This window comes from Ischnura elegans, chromosome 11 (genome assembly GCF_921293095.1).
Source record: "Ischnura elegans chromosome 11, ioIscEleg1.1, whole genome shotgun sequence".
Taxonomy (NCBI): Eukaryota; Metazoa; Arthropoda; class Insecta; order Odonata; family Coenagrionidae; genus Ischnura; species Ischnura elegans.
The window spans coordinates 59,558,695-59,581,392 of NC_060256.1; the positions used below are offsets into that span (position 1 = coordinate 59,558,695).

General features: G+C 37.5%; 1 protein-coding gene across 1 annotated transcript in view; it reads right to left on the reverse strand.

Annotated features, from left to right (window-relative positions):
- LOC124167787 overlaps window positions 1-22,698 on the reverse strand; it is a 151,414-nt gene that overhangs the window by 30,252 nt on the left and 98,464 nt on the right. Inside the window, exon 2 of the mRNA XM_046545807.1 lies at window positions 2,154-2,393. Within this exon, the coding sequence (XP_046401763.1) occupies window positions 2,154-2,393 (240 nt within the window). The remainder of the gene's footprint in view (window positions 1-2,153; window positions 2,394-22,698) is intronic.

Genomic DNA, 22,698 nt, shown 5'->3' on the forward strand with positions numbered 1-22,698 from the left:
AGATTTAATTTTTCGAGAGAAGGATTGCTCAACCTCTTAAGCGGATGTCGCGATCAGGTAACGATGGAATGAGTTGGGACCTCGGTCGCGTTGGGAGGCAGACAGGAGGAAGCCTGGAAACCGGTGATTCAGGAAATGGAAGAGGGCACGGAGCATCAAAAGAGGGAAGATGACGGGTGGTATGGACCAATCGCGCGGAGGTAAGGTCGCTGCCTCCATGGCCGTCGAACTTGCATAACATTATCGAGGGTGATCTACCGGTTTTGCAAGAATAATCACCGACAATCCTAGACAGACGTCTCATCTGAACAGATTTTATTCTCTGTCTAAGAATACATCCTAAACCTACATCATGCCAGTAGCGGGTACAAAAAAACTCGAGGGGGGGGGGCGTAAAAGATATCTGTTAACTTTCCTTTTATCTTAATAAAAAATAATCAAGTCATATGCAGAGTTAAGAAATTTTCAGTTGAATTTATTGCACAGGTATAAAAGGCACTGGATTTGGGGTAAAGCCCCCGCAGACCCTACTCCACCCCTCCCGTTTTTAAGTCGTGGACTTATATACGGGAGGCTACTTTCCTTGGTCTTAGAGATATTTGAATCGACTGTTAAATGCGGTGTTCGTGTTATTTCCCTTTACGGGGCACATAAAAGACAATGCCATCTTATGATATAAAAAAGTTATAGTCGTGGTTCTGCAATGTTTGGCAATACGGGCGGGTCCGCGAGGGGGCGCCCCCCATCTGTATCCGCCACTGCATCATGCATCATCGAGGGGCTATACGAAGAGCAAGCAGCGCCAACTGCCGGCCATATCCGAGCAACTAGTAATATCCTCGCCTGATCAAATAAGCTCCTGGGATAGTGAAAACGCCGGCAAACTTCAACAGAGATCAAGGCTACCATCTTCACAATACACAGAAAAGAGTTCTCCAACAAACGACCCATGAGAGACCAGCAATAAGATATGGAAAAAACTACGACCAATAAGAGATCAGTACCTGGATGAAAACACGGAAGATTTCCAAAATCCAACAATTTATACGTACAACAACATGTACTACCTCATCAAGTAAAGCTTCTATGAGTCTTTCCTATGTCTTTTCTTCTTCTAAATTTTAAGTAGTCAGTTGTTGCATAAGTTTATTGTTTGAAATATCATGTACAAAAAAGAGAGAAAAAAAAATATGTAATTGGCTACTTGAAACAAAAAATAATGAAATAAAATTCATAAAAAATGGAAAAGAGACAATACAATAACAAATATAATTTTACTTAATCTATTATAAATATTTGTATGGAATCGTCATAAAAAATGTTTTCCGATCAAGGTTGTGATTGTTAGCCTTTCAGTTTCTGCTAAAACAAGCATCATACTACTCATACAGCACAGAAAAATGCGCTACAAATATTATACCATATTATCGGAGATGTTGTTATGAGTTAACTGGCAGGTTGGGGAGAACATGGTTAACCAAGACAGCTTTTTACGCGTCTGTGGCTCGTCAAATAACGTGAGTCTGTGTTTCATCACCTTCGACTTGAAGAAGCTGACTGCAATGTCAACGAAACCGTTATCAACAAAAGCCAACAGACGCGGTGAGAACCCGAAGACGATGCAAAGAACATCCTCAACCTCTGTCCCATCAATAAACACTGAGATGTTCCTGCTTCCTCCCCGTTTGCCTACCTACGGATTGTAACCTAAGTTAGTACATTGATGCATCTCATACTCCCAAACCCTGTAGAGTTACTTTCGGTTGGGTCCGACGCGTCCTTCATGTCTTTTTATCATTACTGTTTGTTACATCACGTCATAAAACTTCTGCTGTTGGACATCCTGTTGGGTAGGCACACTTCTCGACACGATCGAATAGAAAACATTAAAATCCTAGGTGACCGTGAAATCCAAATCCATTAGTAGGCCTAATGCAGATGTAGACATGATTATTTTAAATTAAAGGCGACAAGATTAATTACTGCATTCAAGTCGTACATAATTAACCATATGGTCTAGCCAAACCCTGCTAGTAAAGTTTAGACTTCAAATCTAGTAAAAGTGACGCCGAATTGGGTTGATCATTGAATGCTGAGGGTAATACAAAATGCTCTAAATACCCTCATAAAGGTGGGGCTCTCCTTCGGCTTACCTGCAGCACTTGAGGGCCTCTCCGATGATGATGGGCCTCCAGCCGCGGGCCTTGGCAGCAGCGGCGACGGCGCAGGCGGCCAATGCAGACCGCGGGGCCCTGGTTGGACCATCTTGCGCGACGACGACCCAGCGCTCGTGGGAGGCCACTTCGGAGAGGTCGGCCTCGTCTGGCCAGAGCTGGAAGGGTCGCGTCGGGGGGCCCAGCGTCGGTGGAGTGGACGAGGGGGGCCCATGGGACCTGCAGGAAGAGAAGGTGAGAATAAGGAATTAGTATTCCTGCACATAGATCATTCACAGTGAGTTCCACACACCAATCAACACATTCGATTCCTTCCAAATTTGGCATAGCTGGTTACCCTATAGAGGAATGAAAAATGCCAATTTGAAGTGTTTTAAGGCCGTTTTACACGGTACACGGAATTGCGCAATCTGACGTACTTGCGAAGGCGCAATCAAAATTGCGTCGTGTAAAGCGGTGAGTTGCTAGAACACATGCGAGAATGCGTGGATGCGAGACGGAAAGATAGCCCCTGTTCTAATTTCGTTCATGCATTCGCGCAATTCCACGCCATTTTAGAAATTAATGCAGCTCTAACCTGCGCAATTCCGTGCCCCGTGTAAAACGGCCTTTACAATAATGTTCTATCCCTATCGTCTCAGGCTCACCGTTGTGGAGGGTCATTTTAATGTCAATGAAATAAAAAACTTTGTCGTAAGCCAAAAAGTAGAAATGGATAATTTTTGCAGCATTAAGTGATTTTAATATTGCAATATGTAAGAAACTAAAAAGACCGAGGTTAAGCGGTTTTTTTAAGCACCGCGAGAAGTTTAACTGAATCAATTAGGAATTTAGAATGGGAAAGTCTTACCTATCTATGGGAAAATTTAGATTAAATTTTTTTGCGGAAATTTCAAATAGAATACTTTTTGTCCTAAGTACCCGAGGGTTACGCCGCTGCGTCGAAACTAGTCGTACCTTAAAATAAATTGGTGGAATACAACAAAGTTTTTCATTTCATTTACGTTTACAATGACGACGTTTATTCAGACCATGAATAGAAACTCAATAACAGAATTCGATACATAAAAGGTAAGTATTAATTTATAACGAAAAAAGAAATCTTCTACAATCCGTAAATTCCTCATAAATTTTACAGCAAAAACGCAGAAGCAGCCGCCTACTTTTCATGAGTTAGTTAGTCATTAGAGTTTAAGTTCATGCACTAGAGTAGGAACAACAATTCATTGAGGCAAGGAATAGTTAGCAAGAATGCAAACAACATTTAGCCACATGAAGTCCGAGCACTAGACCGACGAGTACCTAGTATCGTGAAACGCTTGGCATGAGCTAGTGACGTCATAAACTCATGAGAAAGGGTTAATGACGATGAAAGATATGAAACTTTCGATGCTACTTTCCGCTACGTGCCGAATACCTCAAGGGTAAAGGTTTTATAGTAACACATTATATACATTAACTACCTCTGATATCTATCGGTTCTGCAGTCTATTTCCCTAATGTTATCTTTGTGATCATTTCTACCATAATAATTAGGCTCTCTCAAAATATTCTGAACACAGGCAAAAAGTATTCTATTTTAAATTTCCCTAAGAGATTTAATCTAAATTTCTCCCTTCCATTGGTTGGTTAAATTCTAAATTCTAATTAATTTAATTCACTGCTCGCTATGATTAAAAAAACCCACATAACATTGGCCTTTTAGTTACAATATTATGGAGAAATCATCCATTTATCGAGAATCAAATGCGAGAAAAATTTTAAATAACGACAATAAAAGGTACGAAACTTTCGACGCTACTTTCCGCCTCCATTTAAATAGTCCTCATTTTTCTGCAATGATGAAACAGTAACTATTGTCAAATTCGTAATTTATATCTTTAAATGCACATTTTTTTCGTGTACATGTTATGGAACTGCACATGAAGTGTAAGTGCAAGCTAAAATTCTTACTAAGCACTAGCCCTTAAAACCAATTTCAAGAAGTAAAATTTGCCAAGACTGAATTCGGATTGCTGAATTACATTCATGAAAACAGCTATGAGATTTTACACTCGACGAATATTTCAAAGTAAGTTTAAAAATTCGTTTTCAAAGCATAACTCAATACAGTTCCATTTCAAAGATAAATAAAATTTGATAAAAAATAATAAAACATAGGAAAGACCTATTGATTTCAAGAGTTTCTTGCCGGTAATAACAAGAGCAGTTTACCAAATAGGGAAACATCAAAGACGTTTGGGAGTAACTAGTAAGGGGATAGTTATTTACATCGATCTTTAAGATTACTTGAAAACTACTTTTGCTGCCTTGATGGAAGCTGCAAGACTAGAATTACAGTTTCCCTCCGTGATTTCTTGGCGACCAAATTATTGGGCGCATAACTCTTTTATGTTATGGTCAATGCCGACAGAAAACACCGGTTCAAACGTATCTGGAGCGAGAAACTAAAAAAATTCCCTAGTGGTTATATAGAAGTCGGAATAAATGAAAGTTAATGATGGCGTGGAGGAGTATGGGATTGAAGGAAAAAAATGGTCACCAGCCGCAATGGAGTTGGTTGAAGGAGAAAGTGATACCCAGAAAAGGATGGATCGGTTTGCGTCTCGCTATGAGGGTACATGAGGAAAGGTCGACACGAACGCTGTGATAGATAGTGTTCTGACCAATCAGGAAACGGCACAATGATAGGGGGTGACGTCTTACAGGAGAAGGAAAACTCGGTAACCCGAGGCATCGCGAAGTACGAGAAATCGACATTATTAAGCTACAGAAATTTTGGAGAAATGAAAATCGGCGCGTATTATCAGATAACATAAAAAGTTACGACGGCTGGTGAAGGCCCGACAAACGGGGCTGAAAGTATTAAAATAAAAAAATAAAAGCTGTGATTAAATCTTATTATGCAGATGTAAACAATATTCATTGTATTGTAAACTGGCTGATTGTGGTGAACTTGATTTATCTGAACGGCTGAAACGTGTCTGCGGCCTGTAAAATAATAAAATAATGTGAGATATTAATATTGGTTTGAAAACAATTCGTAGTACTGTATTCATGAATGCAAATAAAAAAAGTCGAATACACGAACGCGTATTTTACTTAGTTATTCACGAAATTTTCCACTTTGTTATTCAAAAAATGAAAAAAAAACTATAATCATACCAATGATAAAAACTTGAAACATGTTTTAGTACCTTTAAAATGATAATTTTTCTACTTTGTCCGTCCGTTCAGTTAATGTGACCACATTATAAGAGACAACATTTGAAACATGCAACTCCACATCTCATATTGTGGCCTATAATATTCATTCCTATAAGTTACTGCATATTGCTTCCCTACGAAGATAAAAGACCAATCATCGGTGCTATTATGCGAAATTTTTCTTTTTGGAGTCACAACCTTTGAGGAAGCATATCGCAAAAAAAGTTAAGCAGAGATTTGGCCAAAGTTAGGAAGTTTACCGTCTCATAATGGGTATAAAGCTCCATCCACTCCTAAAGATGCCTTGAAAATTATATTGGTACCCCAGCCTTACCGTCACGCCACGATAAGGTAATTTGAAAATATTTTCGCCGGAGTAAAATATCTTAATGTAAGAATGACAATGGGGAAAATTTGAATAGGTTTTTGATACCTCCTTCTGGATCAGAAGATGGAACACAATCAACCAAAACAAACTACCCCTTAGATTGAAACATATTGTTGTTTCAGTTCCTCGACAAGGAATCCGCAGGTCTTACGGTTCCGGGCGTGTATACCTACAGCCCCGTGCGATTGCGGGGAAGTGTATTTGGAGAAACGTGCAGGACTGAGGAAAGCAGCATGAAGGAGCATCGACGGCTCCTCAGACTGGCACAACCTGAGAATTTGGCGGTCGCAGAGCACGCCATCAACAATGAACATTCTTTCAAATGGAGAGACAAAAAACTGTTCAGCCACGCCCGAGGATTCTGGGACAGGGTGTGAAAGAAGCAATCTAAATTCGACTGACGTGGTGAAAATTTGTTTAGATGTATATGGCAAAATGAACTTAGTATTTTCCTGAAGATTTAATTTAACCTCACTGCTCATTACCTCAGTCCGTGCCTCTGAGTGAAGACATTCATCAGGTATGCAACTGATTATTGGATTGCAACCAAGATTGATTGGAAAAATTTGAGATCACGTGATCCTTAATGGATCTCTGATTGAATGTCCATAGCGATGGCGTTTGTTTTAGAGTTCTTTATTTCGACTGGAAATTTCAATGCCATTAAATTTTATAAGTGCGATGATTTTTTTCATTTTGATAAAATTCAAGTATTTCTCTAGCAAGCCTTTTCCATTTCTAATAACAATACTGAAGTTGGGGTTTCAATGTTGGCCTCGGCTTTTGGCAACTGCATTGCAACCTCTTCGAACGATTGTGCCTATATTTACTTTAAAGTATGACTGGTTACCACAAATTTCTCCTAATCCGCTAGAGTTAACGAGACCTGACGAGGAAGGCCAATTTTTGAGCCGATAAGTCCATAAAGCTTCTTAAATTTGCGGTATCACATGATTTTGTTTTCTTCGAAGTTTTTGCTGCTTATGCTCATCATTCGACTTACGTTTCCTCCCAAGACCCTCGACAGTCAACATACATGTGAAGAATAAGATTACCCGATGCAGATACGCTGATAGCGAGGAAATGGATTCAGTTCAGCTGTCAATCCCAACGCTTACTTACAACTACATTGTGTCACATAATGTGCACCCTGAAAATTACAAGAAGAAACAGGATGTTGGAAGGGAGTCATTAAGGATATGCCCTCGATTCATATGAAACAAAAAAGGGTTATATTAATTAACACAAGTGACATAGATGTTAGGTACTCATTAACTAACCGGTTATAGCCTAGGGGGCTCTTTGGGGCGGATTAATTTGCTTGGCCTACAAAAAATCATAACCGTCGAAAAATGCTGAGCAAGTCAACTGATAAGCGAATCAACCTGATTTTTCCAGACGCCAAACGAAATTTTCGCCGTCCGGGTGGAGATCATTTAACGAGCACATAAAGCAAGTTCCCATAAGAACCTACACTTAGCATTATATATTTCATTAGTACCACTTTTTCCAGCATGGAAACTATTTTTTTGAGATACAGGCTAACTAACTACTTTTTAACCATGCATAAAAAAACGAAAAATAATAATCTGAAAATGATACGCGCAAAGCAATGAAAATACGCGCTCCGGCGTAGGTGGCGGTGGGGTGAAGTACACCTAACAACTCCTGACAAAGAAAAGGTCGCGGGTTCGAGTCCCGCCTGGGTAGGTGGCCCGTATCCACGAAACGGTTGCCCGTGCACATTAACTGTTGAATTTTTTAATGAAACCCGATGTAAAAGGCCAAATGTGGTGTTTTAGGTGGTATAAAAATAAATAAATACCTGGCGACATTATGGAATTGGAGAGAAGACGACCGTAGGAGTAACATTTATATTCTTAATCTAATCTTCAATTCTCATCGATTTATGATTTTATTTTACGGCACTGAATCATTCATAGCAAATAAATTATATTGCACCGTAAAATCGACGACTTGAGAATAAAAAACGTGATCTGGCGTGCTACGTTTCTTTTATTTTGTACACTGTCGAAATAATCCAGGCAAAATATAGGATAATATATTCTAGTAATTGTGACTAAATACACTGAAAAATGAATTATTTAGCTATGTTATGGAGCAGACCGCACAAAAAATGGGAAAAATATTTTTTAAATGCCGATTCGCTAACATTCGTAAAATATCTTACATTTAATCTTTCAACCACAATCTCATTAGGCTGAAGCGGTATCTATATTCACTGATTAGAACAGAAAATAATCATGAGGGTGAAGTAATATTTCGGAGATTTTCGCCTAAATACACATGAATTGCAATGAGAAAAAATTCTAGACAGGGAATGGAGGTAGGGACCTTCGGCTTCTCGGGGCCACTTAGCAGACCAGAACGCTATCCAGTTTCCTTAATTTTTTCTTATGACAAGTCATGTATGTGTAGGTGAAATTTTCAATTGATCATGACAAAATGGACTCACCGTCACGAGACATTTTATGGAAAAGACGAAATAAGTTGTTTGTCACGGAAGGGTGAGGTGTGCGGATAAGTCACGTGACTGCGGAGTTTTCTATCTTGTTAACATTTACAGATGTCAGTAATAGTCAGTAAGGATAGGAAAGAGCTGTTACTGACTTATGTAAATCATTAGTATGAGCTCTAGACCTCCTTTTTTTAATTATAATACTCGTGCCGACACCCAAGCTTTGAGGGACGAATAAACATTAAAAAAAAAGAAGAGAAGATCGTAAAGCGTGCGAGCGCACGCCATTCGCGGCGTACGCCCCCGGGCAGTTTTGGACTGGGTTAGAGTGTTGCAGGTGCTGGCCCCAATACGTAACTCGCAATTACACGAAACCGGGATTCATCCTCCCCTCTTCCACTCCAAAGAAAATTTACCCTTCCCCCTGACAGGGAAGCGACCAATCACAAAAATTTACGTCGTGTTTTTTGTTTGTTTTTCTCCTCCTGCGACGCAAGAAGAGGCAAAACTTTCGAAACGGGAGACGCCAAAGAGTCTGCTGCTTCGTTAAGAGAATTTGACATAAGAACACATCCCTGCCTATCAATTGGTCTTCTTTCTTCGTTAATTATTGCTTGTTTTGTATTACGGGTGGCATCTTGAGAATTTGCTGGTTATCCAGGACGGAATATGCTGGATAAACATTCTTCGTCAGAAACTTCTACGGGCGCACAGACATCGTCGGCTGGATGTTAAGCAAAACACCCTAGAAGTGGCTTGCGGGGTATCATGCAGATGTAAGAGAATTAGGCTGGACACCGCTGGAGACTCGGAGGCTGTGTGCTAGGCCTAGATTGCTTGATGAATTAAGAATCTTTGTGAGCGACACGGAGAGCATCATATAATATTATTGCCCCACTGTACTTCCAGGTCCGACAGAAGCGATATATTAACTGAAAAATTTTGCCGAACGGATGGATATGAGAATTCGTGTTTCCCCAGACAATATAGGACTTGAATAAATGCTAGTCGTGCATTTTTATCATTTGCTTTTTATATGTGAACGGCTGGTGTCCTAACCCCCCTGCCACACGCCTTTTTAGGCGGCTTGCGGGGTGATATGTAGGTGCAGATGCTACCATAATGTGCGGCAAAAATTGCAGGAAACATTTCTCACAGTAAGACGAAGCCATAATACTTTATGAAAAATATTAAAATATTTTTGTAATATCTTTAAACGCTATTGATTAAAATATTTACTTGAGGTAAAATTTTAAGGTTTAAGCTATAGGTATATGCTGAAAAGGGTCTACTCCATATACCCTGAAAATTTCAAGGTGGCCGAGGAAATACCAAATCGTCAGTAAGAAAAACAGAAACAACAATCAAAATGCTGCTGAAAATGTTATTATAACAGCGTAAAGCATCGTTTGAAAACAAATGCAGTGGCAATATTGTAATGTTTTATTTTACTAAAAAACAGCCATTCTAGCGGGAGCGAGTAAAAAAGAACGGTGGTGATAAAGAAAGAAAAAAATTACATTGCAGCCTGGTGATAAAAAAAACTTGACATATTGGAAGAGAAACAGCTGTTCCCGACCGGTATATTGCCCCGAGCAGTCACCTTTTCTTTCGGAAAGCCAAAGGTTTCCCCACGAATCACCTTCTTCCCAATTAAAAGACTAAAAAAATATGTAATTGGTACCCACGAATCCAGCGGAGAGATTCAAATGACTGAAACCAGTCGGGCTGGATCTCCGTAAGGTTTAACGCCCTCAAGACGAGTGCATTGGCACATTGTAGCCCGTATGTTTATGCTGTAAAAAATAAGGAAGCTCCTGATGGATTCTCTACTGCGATGGTGTTTGAACATAGATACGACCACCTCATCAGGTTAAAAGTAATTGCGGAATAATTTGAGTGCCATCTATGATTACGTCGTGGATAAGTAGGTGTTTCAACTCTGCAAAAATCATCGAGTAAAGAAAGAGTGAAGAATCGTCATCTATCATTTCTAATTTTACTCACCGAAAACTCTTATTTACGCTCATTTATAATAACTTTAGGATGTTTCCTACTCTTTTCTCTACTATGTTGATGTAATTTGAAAATTTGAACCAATACCCCTCTGTATGAATTCAAATATGAAAATACAAAGGGGTTAGATACATACGCATGGTATGACTGCGTTCGTTTCTTTATGATGATTTATTTTTAAAATTGAAATTGATGGGGATAAGCTTTGTCTTTCACTAGAATATTTATAATATATTTTATTTAGTAGGGCTAAAATTAAACAACGTAAATATGAAGGAATAATGGGCATAGACTTAAAATATAATGTATGTATTATATTTTTAATATGCTAATGAACTAAAGATTCCTTCACCATACAAGTAAAATAAAGGGATAATTAATTCATGCCGAACGTTGAAATTGTAAATTGAATAACACCATCCAAGAAATACTTCTTAATTAGTGCCATCGTACATTTTCGCACGTATTTATCGGAGTAACTGAAACTAATTCGTTTTTAAAATTGGAATTGGCATTTGAGACTTTCCAAATTTTAAACGCAACTGTAATGTAGCCCAGTGTATTTTTCTCGGTACTTTACTTATTTCGCTGGGGTTATATTGAAAAATGATGAAAAGCGAGCGAAGGGGAAGAATTCAGGCTCGTCGGGAAGGTTTTTGGTGGTTAGTCGACCTTCACGGCAAACGGCCAGCGATCTTGAAATTGGCGCTCCGTCACAGTAACGCGTGGGAAGTTAACGGAATGTCCGCTCGTATGCAGCGCCCTTCATCCCGCTCGAGGTGATAGAGGGCTAGAGGTCATTCTCGTGACGCACCAAGGCGTCACGCGCCCATTGATGAAGACGCCAGGGACGTGAGAAACTCAAATGGGTGACTGGGTACTCTTAAGGTTCAGTTCGTGCGATGCGTGAGGTCATTCTCATCACTGAGAAAGTTGCACCGCAAAACAGTGTGCATGTTACGATGTTTGAATAACCACAGTTTATGAAGTTCCTCGGAATCTTTTTATTTACCGTTGAGTGCTTCTAATTAATTAAACTAATTTAAATCCATAATCCTTGATAAATAACAAGCTAATACGAGAACTTGATAATGCCGGGTTAAGAGTTGAAAACTACGTCGGCAAATACAAAAAGCTGTTGAACAATATTAAGCGGTTGTTTCCAAATATCGTGACGTGATTCCTGTAAAGGCTGAAAATGTGCTATGTAAATGTTATTTTAATAGAAAAAAAATGTAATGTCATGAAAATGAGATAACACTTATGTAAAGTTACGAGAAAAAGATACTGGGCTATATTATTGTTACGTTTCAATTTGTTTAACAGATTACCAATTCAAATTTATAAAAACGAACTAGTTATAGTTACTCCCAAAAAAACTTGCGAAAATTTCCAATGAAAATAATAAACTAGAATTTATTTCTCGGTGCTATTCAATCCAAAATTTCAACACGCGGTATAAATTACTTGTCGCTGTATTTTACTTATAAACCCATAGTGAAGAAATGGTATGGATTCCTGGAATACCTTACATATTCATGACATTTTTGGGAGTCTTGTTTGTAAAGTAGCACGAAGGGAAAGAAATAATAGCGCCCTTACTTTCTAAAAATAATTAGGCGCTGGCAATTTTTAGTTGTATAAAAAATGTAAATATTAAAAATAAAATTACTCAAAATACATATAATCGTTTCCGATATCTCAGTAACTCTTCCTTACTCTCAGTTATTTTACCTCAGGTAAAAGCCCTAATTTACAAATGTTTGCTTTCCATCAAAAAAAAAATATTATTCTAGAATTAAGGTTCTTATTATTAAGAAATTATTATTCTATTATACTAGAATATATATTTAGAAATAAGAATAACTGATTTTATTTCAACTATGCATACCCATGCATTATACTTCAAAATTTTCGGAGAAACACCCACTATTGAATTTTCACATTTCTTTGTGTTCACATAACAAATGCTAAAACATTCTCTACTATATGCCCAAGAGACACTTCGATCGCTATCAGGTACATTTATCAAATTAAACTCGTTTTATGAAGTATACCTACCTCCAATATAGTACGTTCATAAAATTTAATTTTTAAATTCTGCAAAATAAATTCCCAAAATACATGAAGCTGCATAATTTGATGACTATAGGTAAACTTACCCTGGTATTTTGCACCCTCAAATTAAGGGTGACCTCCAAAAGCATCTTACCAGGTTGCGATTACGCAAAAATGTGACGAAAAAGTTTTGGAAAGTCTAAAAATAATGTTAAGATTCCGAAAATCACTGAAGGGAGCCAAAATCCGGAAGCTCGCCGATTCCGAAAAAATGGAAAATTCATTGCTACTCTTGCGGAAAATGATTTTCGCATTCGGTAACAGGCACGAGAAATGGTTGACTGGACATTTGTGGCGTTATCGAAATGATTGAATCATACAATGTACTTGCAACTTATTCGTCTCCCTCATAAATTAAAATTACGTATTTTGCGCGTACAATCACTCTACCAAGACTTTGCGATTATGATGAATACAGGAATACAGTAAAAACAAATAATGCGAGAGCTCTCCAGCGAAGATAATTCGCTTATTCGCGGGAAGCAAACAATAGTGCATCACATTTGAAATTACATTTGCGGGGTGAGAAGCCAAGGGGTACAAGTGATTTCTTTATCAACAGAGTTAGGTTAAGTTAATTGTCAGAAGAAATACACAAAAATTGGCTGCCAAGGGATACGAGTGAGTCTCATTGTCAGTTCTGTGCTGACATCGAGTGGAAAATCAAATGCACTGCCAAATACCTAGTCGATCTCGTTCGTTTTTCACCCCTAATTTCTGTACCTAACTGTGCATAGAAAAAAGAAATCACTTGCGCCCCTTGGCTTACAACCCGCTCATTTTTGATTTACCAGCAAGTTTTTCAGAAATGATTCTAGTTAAAGAAATAATTAAGATAAGATAGTAGGCATGAATCTATAGGTCTGTAGATAATTCACATGCAACACCAATACCAATTTAGGGCAACATTCGCGAAAACACCGACATAAAGTGAAAAGGTGTAAAATACAATGAATAAATAACATAAAAAATTGATGTTTGAACGCGACAAATGGGAATGAGTGGGTAAAATTGATTTGATTGGTTTCTAAGAATAATGACGAAAAACTGGATGAATATTTCTTTGCTCCATATCATTATCCATCGCTTACATTGGATTGTGACGGAATTCAAACATAAATGCAGAAACTAGAAAAGAAATATCTATGTTAAAATTAACTTTAATTAAGATACCATTTACCAAAACCTGAGTCATCACATGAAACTAATTCTGAAGCAAACACTTTCGACAGTTTTCGGTTGAGTGACATTTTTAGAGCTCCATAGAATATTAATTAAAAAATTCATAAAATTTCAAGTATAAAAAATTTCGATAAAATTTCAACAACAAATGGTATGTAGATAAACATTTTCCGTTTCCATTACAACGCAAAACTCCTGCTTTCCCGCTATCGTTTTCGTTTCCCACGCAGATCAAGATAAAAAGAGTAATGAAAGGGTTGATGGAACTCACGATGGAAAAAATCGATATTCGACTCTACATTGAAATTATGGCCAGCAGGAAAAGAGAACAGGTCCTTTAAAGGAACAGGTTAAGGAGGGAGTCTTCATAAGCTTGTTCGGAAGCGAGGAACAAGATGGATCAAGGGAGGAAAATGCTCCCGAGTCAAATGCGCCCGCTCGGTTTGGCTTGATTGGTCGCGTTGGCGTCAGTGAAAGTGACTTCTGGTGCAAGCGGCGAAGAGGGATAGGGGAGGTATGCGGTCTGTGGTTTAAGGAGAGGGGTGGCAGGAGAATAGGGGGGGGGGGACGAGGAGGGGCACGAGATTGGAAGGGAGGAAAAATACTCAATGCCACGGCAAATGGAAAACCTTCATATTCAATCAATGGACCTAGCTCCTTGAAAGCGTTATGCTTTTTTTATTTAAATTCCTATTTCATTCTTATTTTCTGTTTTGCGTCACATTTGTGAGAATTATAAGGTTGATGGGCAACAGAACTGAGCAAAATAAACAGTTTTTAACCTCAAATACACTATGATGGCCCATAAAATCAACAAATGCTGCCCGAATATGACAAAAAGAATGTCAATGTATAGATTTTTAGAGATGAAAATTCATACTTCATTCTGTTGTTCTATCTTGCGCCATATTTGTGAGAGATAGAGGTTGATGGGCCAAAAAAACTGAGCAGAATGAATTTTTATCCTCAAATATCCTATGATGGTCCATTAAATGAACCAGTGCGGACAGAATATAGGAATTGAATTGTCATTCAAAAGATTATGCTGAAAATTCCTAATTAATTCTGTTTTTCTATCTTGCGTCACATTTGTGGAAACTAGACTGTTGATGGTTCACTGAGTTAAGCGGAATGAACATTTTTTTTCGTCATAATCCTATGGTTGTCGATAAAATAAACCATTGTTGACCGAATGTGGCAAAATGACTCGTCATTTCGGATAATTGATGTTCGCTGAGACAAAGAGTCATAATTTAGTAATGTAATGAATCAATTAAACTTAGAAAACTTTCACAAACTTATCACTTCCGACACTGGTTCCGACTAAGCTGAGGTTTCTCCTTGTAAAACAGGAAAATAACATTTTGGCCATACAGATTTTGGTATATTCATGGTATACTCTATTAAATTCACAGTTTTAAAGATATTTGGACCGATCGTATCTCCATTTTCACTTCACGAACATATTGTGACTTTAATATAGAAGTCCAAATATATGGATAGCAATTGATGGAGGACTATTAGCAGGGAATATTCCCAAACATGATGCTAATTACAATGCCTCTATTTCAACGAGTCTTCAAAGCACTCCAGCCATCAAGACAGCGCTTTCGAACAAAAACAGGCGAGGAAGAAAAAAATGAGAACAGAGAAATGCGATCGGGAAAACTAGATTGTCGATTTGATTGATTTAACGGTTCACGCGCACGTGAGCCACACAGAGGAGGTGGAGACATCTGGTGAGTCAAAGCGGCGCGGCGGCTGCTTTGAGCAACTTGTGAGTCGGATTCGGTGAAGAGGACAAACACATTAAAATGGTTCGATGTAAAACGTTCAAAATTGTATATAATGCATCATTCGACTTCGCGGTACATAGAGAACTCAAAGGAGAAGTGAAAACTGTTGACAAAGAGTCTTCAAGTCGGCAAAAGTACAAAAAAACAAAGAGAGCAAGGACACTCATCGCGTGTCAAATTCCTTAACGTTCGGTTAAAGGAAGGAATAAATACGTTGGTTTACTGTTAACAGCAACATGGAAGGTACTTACGCACCATAAATAGCCTAGAAATTGCGACATTTATAGCTTCTAAAGGTCTACAAAGGGTTGCAATGGTCATGGTAATTTTTAAGTTGAAAACGAGGGGAATAACATGTGAACTTACGATACATTAACCTTACATGTATGTTAGCTGCAATAACAATACAAAATTGACGGTTATATATTACTTCTCTGAGGATATTGATATCAAGAATACTAAATGATACATTAAAAAGAGATTTGAAGCTACTTCAGAGGCTATGTGATTAACATTGCAAATAAAATAATTCGGTGATGCTTTCACACAAAAAGGATGCAGTAATAATTCAAAAAAGGCTAAATTTTAATAGAACGTCAAATAATAATTACTTCTGGCTTTCATGTAAATGAAAATTCTCTACCAGAAACTTTCGACATTCGACACAACCTTGGAGATAATGATGGTAGAACCTCAAAATGTGAGAAAAATATTATATGACATCCAGGAAGACAAAGGAAGATAATATATATATTTGATACAACTAAAAGAGCTAAATAATCTTCTAAATTACAAAAAAAAACAGCTATACGTATGCACTATCACAAAATTATAAGTTCCAGCTTATCAACACAAACTTTCGACGAAATTCATACCCAATGATCTATATAAGAGATGTTTATCGGGCGGAGAAAATCACTTCAACGTGTCATAAACACAAAATATTCTTCCAATTTCAAAAACTCTCTAGATTAAATTTAATTTTGCATGCTATAAATCAATCAAAGTGAGTTACATTAATGTTTAGGAAGGAGTGGTTTTCCTCGCTTAAATAACTTTAAACATTCTCGATTAAACCTTAGATACACCAATTTGCAATCTGGGGCACATTATTCGAAGACCAAATTTGGGACAGCGTGCGTTGAGAAACCCAGATATTTCTAAACTTTTCCTTACCAATAGCATAACAAGGTCGAATCAATTTATCAGCAATCCGTACAAGGGAGTTCTAAATTCTGCATTAGTGCCATTCCGTAGATAGAGGACGAAAACTCAAGTAAGGACATATTAATTATGTTTCGGCTGATCCCAGAGAAGAAATTAGATCAGGGGTCTCTAAGATTCTTAAGGACTATTAAGGCGTCGACATGCCCTTAAGGTAATTTAACTTAAATGCAAAACCAGATTCTGTTCCTTCTCTGAGAGTAATTGTCGAAGCAGATATTACTCAATTTCATCTTTAAAGCATATTCTTCATCACACGACGAAATAACTAATTATATTCTTGTTTTGGGAAAATTTACATAGTAAAACCATGGAATTGTACGAAAACATAAGTGTTTCTAATTGAAGTATGAAAAATTTCGGCGAGAATCGAAATGAGATCACAATATGTATACATTTGATACATATTGCCTCCGTCGGAAAGGCATTTATTCCTATTCGAAAATGAGAAATACACGGAGAATATATTCGCCGGCCGAGAAAAATTCATATTTCAACGCATTCCTCTGACATAACTTAAAAATTCACTTGAACACTTCAATAAATAATATAAGTCATTGATACAGCCGAACTAAAACTATTAACATATACCACGACCGCTATACTACTGATTCTATCGTTTTGATTATGGAGGAGTGAAGAAAAATGCTGTGCTATATTCGTTTAAAAAAATTACGATACCTTTTTGTCATCAAAGATCAGCATTTAGGACCAAAATTTAAGTTTTATAGATGAGAAATTTCTTCTAAAGTAGAAATTATCTCAATAAGTTTTATCAACCGATTGAGACACAAAAGACACTCTTTTCAGCTGAAAACTTTAATATAGGGTTATTACATTGGCTTCCACAAATTTAAAGCATTATTCAAAGGCTATAAAATGATTACTGATTGTGTTTAAGCCTGAAAATAATAAGATTCGAACAATCTCGATAGTTAGAATGCTCAGCAGAGGAAACAATGAACGATCAAGTGATGTGGCGGGAAAGTCCATTTAAAGAGCTTTCGAAGGCGTTTCTCGCGGTCAGGATTTGAATGAATCTGGGAAAACATTATTGCTCGTGAAATTACCCCATTCGACCTCTCTATTCAACTCAAAACACAATTATGGACGCATAAAGCATTGTTAGATCGGATTGTTGTCCTCTCAAGCGCGTAAATTCTTAATAGACTCCCGCTCACACAATGGAGAACATTATTGGGCGAGCATTTCCACCATTGTGGCAAAGGCATAAAACTGCAACTATATGCGCAAGAAAATGCACATTTCTTTCAGTAACTGAATATATTGCTAAATTTTTAAAGCTCAAAAAAGATTGAAAGATAAAATAGCGAAATATAAAAAAGAGGCTGGAGCATTAGACAGATAGTCACAAACTGAGTGTACGCAGAAGCAGTTAACTATAACGTTAAAGAGTTTTCATCAGTTTACAGCCATGTAAAGGTAGGAAGGTTAATGGTTAAATGTGGTGAGACGGCTAAAATAAAAAAAAGGTGGTCTAAACCTCAAAAACGGTGCTTTAGAGCCGAAAATGCTGAAACTGAGCACCAAAATTCTTCAATAGCTTGTACAGAACATTCTCATACATGCGGTTTTTCTGTGCATGCATAAAAACTACCTGTGTATAGTATTCTAAAATTAAGAAATATTAAAAATTTTAACCTTGGATTTTATCGGCAAGTAACGAAATTTGCAGTGTAACCTTTCATTGTACATCCAATTTTTATACTTATGGAAGAAAAAATCAAGCTAGGTTATCATGTGACTCTTCCAACTGTTAGTTTTAAAAATATTTTATTCGGCATCTAAATGCTGGGAAATGAAAAGGAGGACTATAATTTTAGTCAATACTTTACTTATTTGAACGGAAAAAGTATTTGTTGCTGACAGGTTTGATGAGTAAGTCATATCATGAAAATCTGAAACTATTTCAGATTGTGAATCTGAAGAAATTTTCAAAGCAGCGACATTTTAGTTGTGTTTCAAATGAAATGAAATACCGAGTCATATAAATGTCGCAGACGCCATCAACTCCTTCATCCGGAAGGAAAACCGTGAACGCTATAAAATCAAAATCGTTAACAATATCAACAAAGTAAAGTTTCCACGCGTCATATTAGTATTAAATACATTTAGGCAGAGGAGCTACGGTGACCAAGCGAGACACATGCTTTTAATTCAGGAATAGGCTCAAAATTTTGCATGGTCGTACATTGAGATGATTATGAAAAATAAAACGGTTAAGTTTCCCAGCCGTAGGCAGTGAAAAAATCAATAAAGATGGGAAAGAGTTCGAAACATACCAAATTAGATGAAAGAAAGTGAAAATGGTTCACCGGATGCCTCGGATGAAATCGTCAGAGATCACTTTCCCATTTACTGGAGGAAGCGAAAGGAAACGTAGATGTTTAATACGACCCAAGGTGTATCGATGTTTGAATACAAATGGAAATATTTTATAGAATTAGAAAAAAATAGGGAAAAGCAATAATTAAAAAAGACAATTCAATCTAAAATAATGTATACAATACGTAGTTTAGCTATTTGTTAGTCATTAAAGTCTCCCATTGAAAACGTCGATTAAATAGAGAAAGCCATATTTTACACACTTTTACGGAATACCTTCAAGAATCCTCGGTGGTTACCGAAATATTTTGCTGGTATAATTTGGATTTATCAACTTTCAAAGCGGCACTTAACTAAAAATGGCATGTAAAAGAGGTAAATTAAATTTCAAACATTGAAATCACTTGATAGGTACGTATATTATAGGCGCTGCATTAAATGATTTGAGTGAATTAAGACATGTGCAATATTTCTTAAGAGCAGACTAGTGCCAGAGGCGGGCTTATTCATCTAACCTGCCACTCTACATCAAGTATTCCGGTATCAGACAGCCATTTGTAGAGAAGTGATTCGACATATATTAATGGGAACTATAACTTGGTAACGGCATGCACATATCGAAATCGCAGTTAGCAGGACAAAATGAATGATGAGATACCACTACATCGTTTATTAATCATTCTCAAAACAAAGTTATTCCCAGGGATTACGAATTACGAAACTGATTAAATCTTCCAGAGCTTACTACAGTGTAAGGCTACTTTCGTTCGAATTACGAAGTAGCAGCAGAAAGTTCAACCTTCAAAGAAATGCATCACAACCTGTAATACTAAATGAGCCCTTTAGATTTAAATTCATTCCTAAGGTATAAATCTTGAAATAGTTCTCCTGAAGCGATGATGATTACCATTTCAATGACCATGAGAACCGACTCATGAAAAGCTTTTAAGCGTGGCACAAATACGTAAACTGATATAAACAACCTTGCCTCGTTATCCTTCACACTTACGCTCGAGAAAATGAAATATAGGAGAAATTGATTCGCTGAGAATCAACCCAGGGTTTTAGGGGGCAAGGACGCATTATCTCTGAGCCCCTGGGAACCCTGAAAAATGGCCATAAGGAGCGTAGCAAGAGGTTGCGTGACCGCAAGGATATAGGCCGAAAGTCGGGGTCTTAAAAAACGAGAGGCCCTCGAAAAAATGCTTGATATTTCTTGAATTAACAACAAATATAACAATGCAAGAATTATACACTCTCCAGTCCTTGCCCTTGTCCCATATACATCTTAAAAAAGGCTCCAGAAATATTCCAAAGATAAAACGGGTGGAAAAATCGATGCGAGAAGGCGACATCTATTCTATTTACGTCCTCTGCGAATTCCTCCAGGGTTGCTAAGCAGGACGACAAACAACTGCATCACGAGAGCCGTCGGCGGATTTAGAAATAAGGATAACAGAGACCTTAAGGCGGTAGATCTTCACGTGTGAATGCATCGGAGCGGGAACGTGGATTGAAAAAGAGATTAAGTGAAACCTCATCACGGGGCAGCAGAGGAAAATACAGAAGCCAGGAAAAACAGCAGAACGATCGCATTGAATTACATGAAAGACAACAGTGGAGCGAGAATACGTAATGAGTAGAGCGGTTGGCTATCGAACGCAAGTTTTCATGTTCAAATCCCGGTGAATCCTTTTTCCCGTTTGAAAGAGGGAGAACATATTCTCAGAACGAGAAAAATTATTATTTAAACAATTTCTTCTACGATCGCTTATAAAAATGCATGAAAACTCTAATGAATAATAAATAAACTCATTGATACAGCAAAACGGAAATGTGTGAAAACAAGATGGCTCATCGGAAGAATTTAATACTGATTATATGATATTATACACGATTACAAATGGTGAGGTTATATATGTGAAATTCAATATGACTTAATCATTATCGAGTTCCAGCCTCGCCAGACTAAAAAGTTAAATCTCTGATTGAATGAATCTACGAATGCATCGAGTAGTTATTATAAAAAATGAATTATTAGGTACTGCAGAGAATCAATCATAAACACGTCAAAAGGACACACATAACGTCTTTACCCAATGAAGACCCCGCATTTGAAATTTCGTACACTCCGATTAATGCATGCTTCGATACGGCAGTATAGAAAATGGTATTCGAATTTTTAAAACATTTCAGGAGACTAAAAATTTTGTGCTTACGTTTCATACCAAATAGTTACTCCTGTTAGTGATTTTTTTGCTTATACTACGCTGTATTTATTGATTAATGACACTTCTACATAGGCACAAAAATTTTTGACCTTAAAAGTATGTGGCTCGTGCATTATCGATTTCAAATATCCGGATGTGCTTATATCCGGAGCACTAACGAGGCCGAATGTCGAGTAAAAAATTCAATATCTGATTACGATTTAATTCCTACGAGGGAGTGATGGCAAGATTATCGCGTCCAGAGGATATCATGAACCAAATTGGATTGCTGTAACTACAAAAGGGTCAAATCTAATGGTCAGGCCACCGACCCCAGAGCTTCGTGACGTCAGTCACGCCTTGACCGTATGTCAAACTAATATTATATAGCTAATTACATCATTTAACGACAACAGATAAGTTAATATCAACTTTATAAGCAAGGAAGGATTTTTCAAATGCTTATTATTCATATCACTTCTTTATGACGCTCACTAAGGTAAATATTGAGTCTTCGTCCGAAGGAGACAACGTTTGTTACCGGCTGGATCCCAACCTTTCACTCCTTGAATTTCCAAGGTTCTACCGGCTCCTCCCGACCTTCACGCGTTCCACGACATTCCATAAAAAACGTTTCTTTGAGTAAAAAGTCACTTGGTTTCAATTCAAATTTATTTATTAAAATCCCACCGAATAAAATAAAAATAAACTCTTCGTCGATATCTGTTGAACATACTTACGAAATAAATACATAGTTAACAGATGAATATTAAGATATTAATGCATATATTGTCAAATGAATTTATTATGGGCAATAGATTATCAGGTAGATTATCTAATGAACTTACACTCTAAAGTCATAATTAGAAGGAAGAAACATTATTGTAGCTACTAAAATAGACGCATGATTTAATGCTTCCATAACATACCTGCCACTACTACTCCGTATAACTCTACAACATGGACCTAGGCATAAGGGTTGCGTTCTTTCACTACTAAGTTGTCTCTTCGCCGCTTATTACAAAATACGATGCATAGCGTCTGCTTGTATACCTTCTGAACAGTAGATATCCAACGAGAAATGCTGTAATAGCTTAGACATACTGCGCAAAAGTCAATCTCGATCAAGCCTTCACCGGAGCCCAGCGATTAATATCGTCATTAAAACGTAAACAATATAAGAGCTGTCATGGCTTCGACCTTCCTCGATCCATTATTTAATACCAATTCTTCTCCTAGTCGAAGAGACCATCTTCTTCCGGGAAGAGAGCGTGAGATTTTAATGTCACCTTCCCTGACACACATATTTCCTCGGGTAATTTTTTTGAATAGCTTTGTAAAACATGAGAGTCTCATATCTTCAACTCGCAGAGATGACTAGGGGGAGAAATTTTCTTTCCCACGGCATTATACAATCATCCTCGTCCTCCTCAGACGAGTCGTAGCCTTCCTCCCCCTCTCCCAATCCTTCCCCTTTCCCTAAAAAAACGAAACCAACCTACCCCTCACCCACCGAGAACCCAACCAGAACCTGAGGAATGCTTTGAGGTGCTTTCCT